This window comes from Prosopis cineraria, unplaced genomic scaffold, assembly GCF_029017545.1.
Source record: "Prosopis cineraria cultivar Desert tree isolate PC_DT_omini unplaced genomic scaffold, ASM2901754v1 PC7, whole genome shotgun sequence".
NCBI lineage: Eukaryota > Viridiplantae > Streptophyta > Magnoliopsida > Fabales > Fabaceae > Prosopis > Prosopis cineraria.
In genome coordinates this window covers 37,691,506-37,700,586 of record NW_026555338.1, presented here as the reverse complement: position 1 = coordinate 37,700,586, position 9,081 = coordinate 37,691,506, and the positions used below count along the sequence as shown (strand labels likewise).

The window sequence follows — 9,081 nt, the reverse complement described above, 5'->3', positions numbered from 1 at the left end:
TTCAACGCGACACATTTCTGTTGGTTCTGTCATGCCTACTAACACGCCCTCTACCTTCATCATCTCACCCGACACCTCATTTTTCCACGTCTCCGTATGGTTTATGCTCCCGAGACAACGACATCTTTGTTGCGGTATCACTATTATCTTTCATTTACTCCGCCCTTCTCCGCCTTTACTAATCCACTATTTTTTTTTTCCTGGGGACCAATTGACCGCCAAAATATTATGCCTGCGATGCGTTATTAATTAGTATATGCATCCTATTTACTAATATCTCATCTATATTTTAATTACGCTAGAATAATACAGTTCATTTTTCACGTTTCATGCAACCCACGGGATTTATGTTTTGCCTATTTTAGTCTTATAGAAAAACTCAAGAAATTTTTTTAATAAAAACCACTTGACTATAGCTAATAAAAAGGAGAATCTTATAAATTCTAAAATTTTACTATAATTCAAAGGTCCTGCAATGAAATTAAGATGTTGAAGAAAATTACCTAGATATCCTCATTTATAAGTTATTCATTTTTCTACATACTATTGTTTATTATCCTGTATAAAAGAAAAAAGTTAATTATTAATTGAAAGTAGTTGACAAACAACAGACGGTAGAACAATAAATAATTTAATATAAGGTAATGAACAATAGTATGTAGAGAGATCAACAATTAATGTTAGCATGATGACAACACTTGAAATGAAATCAATTGAAAGTAATGGATGAACAACAAACAGTACAACAATGAATAACTTAATGTAAGATAATGAATAATAGTATGTAAAAAAATGAACAACTCATGTTAGCATAATGACAATAATTGAAATGAAATTAGTTGAAAGTAATGGACAAACAACATGCAGTAGGACAATAAACAACTTACTGTAGGGTAATGAATAATAGATAGTAGGAAAATGAACAACTCGTGTTTGCATCATCTGGGTATGTTTTGTGGAGAGAATTGATTTTCTCATTTTCGTAAGCATTTTAATTTCATTGCATGCTCTTGGACTACAGTAAAATTTCAGAGTTTATGGGTTTCTCTTTTCTATTAACTATGGTCAATGTTTTCTTATTAAAATTTTCCCAAAACTCAAATACGTTTAATAACACCAAATTAAAATTATTCAAATATTTAAGTTTTGTATGTTTTTTACTAAAAGTTTTGTTGTGTGAATTAAGAGTTAGGATCATTGAAAGATGAATTGGACTAATTTTTTTAATACAATTATCCATTACTCATAAGTGGAATCAAGCAGGCCATGAATAATATAAAAAAGTGATGTAAAATAATACAGTACCGCTTGGCCGTTAAAAACCTATTAAAGATAGATATATTTTGTATTTTTTAGTGGAAATTATTTATGATAATCTATTATTGTCTTTGACAACTAAATCTATGAACTTTGTCATATATAATTTTTTTTAAAATTAAAAGAAAACATTAGTAGAGGGTGTGAGACAAAAGCTTATGATATAATATATACTTCCTTCAAATCACAATATAAATTATTTTTTAAAAGTTTTGCTTAACTCACAGTACAAAGCACTAGATAGGTGTTTAATATTTTTTTTTCAACAATGAGGACATTTTAAATAAGTTATTTGCTATATTTATTATTTTTAAAGGTATAATTGAAAAGATGTAAAAAATTTTAGAAAGTCAAGATATTAACTAATTTTTTTTAAAAAAATATAAATTAATTAATAATGATTTGTATTATAGATGAGAATGAACATGTTGTTTTGGGAAAGCTGGAAGCGTGGGAACACGCAACATTTGGATGAATATCCACATAAAAGCCATGAATAAGAACTAACATGACACGTGCATTATTAACAAAAACATACAGTGGTTGATAAATCAGCCAAAGAAACCAAAAGTGTTTTTGGAAAATAATTGGATTGGTTGGTTCTCGGTTCAGAGTCAACAATGATATGCTGACACACCAGAGGCTACGGTGATGAGATCATTTATAGACAGACACATGGACTCCATTAAAATCTTTGCTCTTTTTTGTTCTTTAATGACAAATAATAATACTAATAATTATAATAAAAGGATAGCTTAATGTTGCATGCAGAATAGATGCAGGAACGGCAACCATATGTGGTGCTCAAAGGCCATAACTTATAACAGATGTGACACGAAATTTAATTGGCAGGGGCCATTTTGGGGGTAAGAAATGCAAAAGATTGCCTTCTCTGGGGATCGGAGCTACCACATAAAATTCGGGCAGCGCAAAATTTCGTCACAAGGATCCAAATTAGAGGAATCAAAGGGTGTGGATGACATAAAGACGGGTCAGTGAATTGCGGCCCACAAATTGACAAATCAACAGACACAACATGGTCGCGGCCAAAGCAAATCAAGCTGTAATTAAAATAAAAGGAGGTCGCTTTCCACCGAGCAAGATAATTTTTTGACGAAGCTCAAGGGGGCTGCAGTGCGCGCATGCATGTCAATCTCAACATCCACAGGAGTGCAAGGGCCTAGACAGCTAGAGACAATGCGAAGAGGTGAAGCTGGGCTGGCAGTGATGGAGGCCTGAACGCGTGTCAGCACGAGAGAGGCCTATCTTTGATGTTCCGCGGTGGCAAGAGGGTCCCACTAACATGTTTAAGGTGGGGGATGGGGTCACGCTCAGGAATCTCTGTCGTTCTGCTCGCTCTCTCCCTGGCACCCACGAGCCTAAATTGGCCTTTGCTCCAACCCACCTCCACGCGTCCTTCCAGCTCCGCATATATTGAATGTGTCTTCTTTTTTTGACCTGAGCAATGCTTGTACACTGAACATTCATTAATATCTACTCAGAATTATTTTGAGACACTAAACCTTGAGACTAAAAATTGTGTGAAAGCCCATAGTTGGATACAGTCACCAATTCACCATGCATTTCCCACTAATCTTGCTGTAAACATGAGACCTGTGTTTTCTTTTTTAAGATTCATTTTCTTGCATTTAATGCATAGATATAAATGCTAACATTTAATACCTGATAGTTCTTCAAATATGATTATTTTTAAAAGGAGAATATATGTAGCAAATTAAAAAAACCATTTCTTAATGCTGCTCCGGTCTTTAGCATGAGAAGGATTTTTTATTGTTAAGTATAAGTCAAAGTTAGAATAATTTTATTTTTTTTCAATTTCACTCATTGTTTACGTATTGTCATTTGAATTTTTAAATAAAAATTTATTATTGCCATTAATTATAAAAATGGTAAAATTAAATTTACAAGTTGAAAAATATTTTTTAATAAGCACAAAATTTGTTAATTTAAATTGATATTGAGAACATAAGGGAGCAGAATAAATGTTTCACGCGTTGCAGAAAGTTTAGCAAGCCAAAAAGTAGTCTGACTAATCTATTAAGTCGTGGAGTAAATATCATTTTGACCTCCCATCCAAACGGGAAAAAAATCTGTACCCGTGACCGAACTCGAAAAGGGATGGGAATGGGATTGAAAGAGGTGGAGAAGCACGTACAACCTAACCTCACCTTACAGTCTCAATGGAGCGTCTGGCTCCGCAATAGCTAGTCGTCCCTTCTATCATGAGTAGCATAAGTAGGAAATGATAGAAGGTACGCCTAAGCGAACACCACCGTGCTCCCACATACCCTAGGTAGGCTGCTCCAAGTGTCAAGTCGGAATGTTGGTGTCCTCAAAGCAGACTCCGTTATGCTCCGTACGGAGCTCTGGCGTCAAGATTTATTACCCTCCGTACTTCTATTTCATCCCACTCCACCGAACCTTTAGCCCCTAGGGCTCTAGCCTCACCCCTCTTGCTCGTAGACCGGTCCTTGTATTGATTTGAATTCACATCCACGCCAACAAAGTTAATTATTTACAAGTACAGTGACGAGTCCCTAAAACATTACGGAGATCCAATAACACTGCATAACTCCTTTTTCTTCTTTGAAATATTTCGCTCTCTAGCCGGTTTCTTTGAATTTGGTTAGGAGGATATCATGACTACAAACTCTCTAAATAGAACTCTCCTCAAAAGACATCTTGTATGGAAAGGATATTTAGTTGGCTTATAAATCACACTCTACCAATATAACCTTTCACTCTGAGACTCATAACAGAGAATGGTGGGAGAAACGGTGGAACAAAAGAAAAGGCGAAGCCCACAAAATCTTCTGTCAAGGCAGCTACAATGTTCTGTGCCCTCGAGGTCTTGAACAATATGGATAGCGATGCAAAATATTTAAATGTAGACACATCATCTCCTACTTCTGTTTAAAAATTGACACCTTGTTTCCAGAATGCCTAACACGCAGCAACATTGTTCTAGTGCTGGAGCCACCTTTTACATTTCCCTGATTTACATGATAAAAAAAAAAAATGAAGCGAAGCAATGCGACGTCATAATAATTATAGGAGAAAAAAAAAAGCGAGAAAAATGAACAAGGAGGCACCTGTTTGGGACTACACTCGATAAAATATGACATGATATTAATCCTAAAGGATTTCAAGGAGGTTAATTCGATGAGAAACCTAAAATAGAAGCCCCAGCCTCTTGCAGGGCTGAGGTTCTCATCTCTATGACCTTCTTGTGAGAGTTGGAATGCAGAGACGGTACGAAAGTGGGGCTGGCCGCGGGGCGGTATTCAGGGAAGAGGCGGCCTGACCTGTATCGAACCCCACATGCATTACAGAGAGTCTTTGGACCCATAGGTCCCTCCCTCCACTGTGGGGTCTTCGTGGCTTCACAATGCATGCATTTTCTAGGGGTGGCCGACTCCACTGACGAGGATTTGTTCATCATGATATCGCCCGAGATAATGCAGAGATCCTTCTTCCTCTGCTTTCTTTTCACTCCGTTTAATAACTGTCCTGTCGCAGCTCCCTTTCGAGATTTTTGCAATGCCGGTGATGCAGAGGCGAACGCGATTGGCAATAGGGACGTGAAGCTGGAGAGACGCCGGCGCCTCCCTCGAGGGCGCTTCCCCGGGATGGCAGGTAGATCAAAGTTGGAGCTCTCACAGGAGGAAGATGTAGTGCTTTCGAATACAGAGACTGGGCTGCAGGTTCGAAACTGGGACTGACCCTTTCTGTTGAGAGAGACGTTAGGCTCAGCAGCCCCCGCCATTTGTTTTACGTGGTAAATCTCCTTACGCTGCAATACCAAATGATGGTACACACAACAAAAGGAAAATTAAAACGGATTAGTTACAAGAGATATGGGCATAATTTATCAGGAAAAGATTGTACCTATTCTTGACAGTGTATAAAGTTTCAGGTAATCTTCAGGTGATCAAAGAGGAACCTTGGCGATTCCTTCCAATATTTACATGCATTCAATATACAACAGAACCAATCATATTAAAAGGCATGCTACCAAGGGGGCATTAGTTCTGAAGCTACTACCATCTATATGAAACCTCATTTTGTGATTCATCGTGGCGGTCTTTGCCTCTTAAGCATGTGTGATGTGACTACATATTATCTAGTCAAACTTACTCTTTCTCTGTTTTCTCCTTATAGTCCTTATACTTCATTTTCCACTAAGAAAAATCAACAACCTGGGATTAGCCTCAGCCTGGCTGTCATCAAAGGTGAAAACACGCACCATCTTCTACTTCCTAGGGAATCGGTAAACAATTTACAGCTTACAACCCTGCTGTGACCGATAAATTCTTGCCACTACAAAACTAAAAATTAAACAGAGGAACACACACACACATACACAGAGACACAGAATTTTCTTCAAGTGCAAAAAGGCTCAGGGTGCAGTCAGTTGTAGAAGTACCTCCAGGACATTCAGGTCAGTTGCAGGTAAATATGAGAAACCTTTTCATTAGTTTTGTTACAATCTTATCATCTATAGTGACTTACTGACTTCCATTCTCACACAAGGGCTTAGTTGAAAATTAAATTCAGTGCTGAAAATCCAAAAACATAGTACTTAAATTGATTCTCTAGTATTATTTAAATCTCAATTAAAAATAAATTTTAGCAACACAGCGACGCTAGCATTCAGCACATTAGAGATCGCTGAATGCTTTGAGAAACAACTATTTCCCTATTTAAATTATTAATACACAATAGTTTCCGTAAGTATAGCATCATGCATGTAACACGTTAAAAATAGTGCAGAAATTTTCATCACTGAATGCATGTTCAGACTGAGGACAAAGGAAAAGAAAGGAAGCAAAGAAAGGTTTTGATCATCCGAGTCAAACATCCCTTTCCCTTTCCTCAATTCAAGCATAATACTAAATTTCAGTAATAAATTCATTTTGTTTTAATCAAACACACTCTTAAATCTAGGTCCTTTGAAATATTCAAGTAGTCGATTGGGACTGAATATAAGAACAGAGCCTAAATCATCCAACAGGGTCATTCGTACCCAAGTGCACTGCATTAAAGTAAAATTTTACTTCTGAGGGCAGAAAACTCACCGAAGAGAAAGTCCTTCCGAGGTGTAAATTGTCATTTTCAGTTTTACCGCAGAATTCAGACGATGAGGCTGAGAATACATCAAAAGATGGCTCTTCAATGCGTTTAAATTGAGCATCCCAATCTTCTTCTTCCGCAATGTTAGTTTCCACATCGTCCAGCGGGAAATCAAAAAACTTTATGACATCATCAAAGATTTCATCCGATAGACCACTAAAACTCTTGTCGAAAAACAAAGGATCCTTCATATTGGTAACGTCCTGTTTCAAAATATTATATTAAATTATTAACACAAGATAGATGCTGTGATTATTTGCTCGCATGCTGTTAGAAATTAGAAAAAAACTTCAATAAAAACGGAACAGAAGGGAAACTATCATTAATAGGGTAAATTGTAAGTACACGAGACATAATGATAGAATTTAAGGAAAGAATTGCCTCGAACAATTTAGATTAACTACTAGTTGAAATCATTTTTTTTTCCCGTAACAGCGTACGTTATATGATTTCTAAAGCCATAAAATCCACCCAAACATTATCTACATGCCCATTTTAGCGGGTAGCTAATATTTACCTCCAAAAGAAAAGGAAATTCTCAACTATGAGCCATTGAGGATCCTACACACAGCAAGTTTTTATAGGGTTTGGAAACCAGAAACAAATAAGGCTTGTGTACTGTTCAAAGCAAACGTCTATTCAAGGTTTCTGATAATGAACAACGAACCACTGCTTACAATCCTTTACCATTCTAAAGAATGAACTCTACAAAAGCAAATTTCCTTAAAACACTAAGTGACACATCCAGTGGACCGTTTGGTTGCTGAGAAAATGTAGCACAGGTGCTCAAATCCATATGCAGAGAACTGCATTATTTGCAAATATAACGAACTACAACTTACTCCCAGCTGTCATATTATTCTACTGTAGGAAAAATATTGAGGAAAATTAATTTTTTTTTTTTTCATTTTTAGCTTTTCGCCTTTTGGTCCATTTCTGAAAATCATGCCAGATAAAATGAAAAAGGTCAGCTAAGAACCGAGACAAACAGCAAAGGAAATGGAGTTTTCAAAGAATATGAGAAAAAAAATCATCAGAATAACTTGAATGTCACAAGAGGATATTGAGGGATAAACCAAGTTCCAAAATGAAATGAAAATCAAAATCAAACGCAAGAAAGAAGAAAATGGAGGAGCTTATAATGGGATTAGGACCTCTGACATGGTTGCTTCAGTGACTAAAAGGGGGTAGGGAAACACGGTGGTGGGTGAGGAGAGACGGCCATGGAAGTGTCAGAAAATAGTGTTGCAGAAAGCAGAAGACACATTAGCAGCACATGGAGACAGCGGAGGAGAGGCGAAAGTCTGAGCCTGAAGATTAAAATGGCAGAAGAATGAGATTCCTTTGAATCTGTGTCTGATTTTGGTAAAGTAGGTCTTATTTTGCACAGCAGTGGCGATAGAATGCTGAAAGTGAAACCCTCATTGCGCGGTGTGTCCAAGTCTGAGAGGGTTTTATCTCCCTCCCAGTTAAATGATTCTTCCTCCATATCTACTCCATCTCCCTCCCCCACCTTTTTTTTTTAAAATTTACTGAGCAATAGTTTTTGCCTTTTTGGCTATTTAAAAATCCCATGCACAATTTTCCACGAGGAATGAATTTCACAGGAAAATTCAATTATTGGCTTTAGTTGGGAGCTTTCAGTGATTGATTGATGATTTGCTTACAGCCATTCTTGGCTGGAAAATAAAAGGGGTGAAATTGCTGCTGTGAACGGTGGGTGATACTCCTCCTCACTTGTCTAGGAGGCACGAAAAACTAATTGGAAGGGCAGTTAAAATTAGTTAGATTAATAAATATGCTATCAATTTATTCCCTCCCATTTTAAATATAAAAGAAAACAACCCACTTGTATAATTTAAAAAAATTAATTAAATATAATAATTATATCTAAAAATTTAAGAATGAAATTAAATTATTCTTATAATTAATGAAATAAATTTGTCTAATGAAAATAAATATTAACTTTATGAGTGATAATATAAAAAAGTATAATAAATACTTCTTAAAACTTATAATTTTACTTATAAATAAAAATAGAGAGAAACATAGTAATTTCTTTTATATTAAAAAACGGAATAGTATATTTTTAAAAAATACCGATATGTAATAATGGGTCGGAGGCTTTTACTAATTGATATCAGTAATAAACAATATTTTGTGATGATGGTATAAAAGAAATTTTTTGATAAATGCTCTAAACATAGGATTAAAAATTCTCCTGTAAAAAGTGACCGAATGCAATCTCACCGAGCCAATTAAATTAAACTAAAATTTGTTTAAAGAAGGAAAAAAAAAAATTGAGACGTTTGGTTGGTCAAATGAGGTGGCAATGTCAATGGAGGCACGAGATGGGGATCCATGGGAATTATTTTAAGACATAAAAAATGAATGGATCTCATAAAAATTAATATTTGTATCAATGATTTATAGATTTGATGGAGCGATCACCGACGATCTTTACGGATCGATGAGAATTATTGCATTTCTATTCGTCCTCTTGCTTTTTCGGCTGAAATCCGTCTGGACCCGAGCAATTATTAATCCGTGCGATTGATATTTATCGCGGGACCCGCTCTGGAGAATTATACTACAATTTATTATTATTGT

General features: G+C 35.9%; 1 protein-coding gene across 2 annotated transcripts; it reads right to left on the bottom strand.

The window, feature by feature from the left end:
* Positions 1-4,245: 4,245 nt before the first annotated feature.
* LOC129316309 (GATA transcription factor 11-like) lies at positions 4,246-7,939 on the bottom strand. 2 transcript variants are annotated; one of them, XR_008594733.1, is made up of 4 exons: positions 7,626-7,939; positions 6,417-6,674; positions 4,431-5,131; positions 4,246-4,331 (listed from the first exon to the last, which is right to left on the bottom strand). XR_008594733.1 is itself a non-coding variant. In XM_054960660.1 (3 exons), exons 1-3 carry the CDS (start codon positions 7,632-7,634, stop codon positions 4,493-4,495), a joined length of 906 nt encoding a protein of 301 aa, XP_054816635.1. In that variant the 5' UTR covers positions 7,635-7,938; the 3' UTR covers positions 4,246-4,492. The 2 variants fall into 2 exon arrangements, 1 of the variants encoding a protein (XP_054816635.1); XM_054960660.1 differs by having other exon boundaries at positions 4,246-5,131; positions 7,626-7,938.
* Positions 7,940-9,081: the final 1,142 nt, after the last annotated feature.

Bases quoted from the DNA above. Each gene is read 5' to 3' on its own strand.
- LOC129316309 (XM_054960660.1), bottom strand. The intron at 5,132-6,416 runs GTGAGTTTTCTG...TTGGTATTGCAG, and splicing joins TCGGAAGGACTTTCTCTTCG to CGTAAGGAGATTTACCACGT.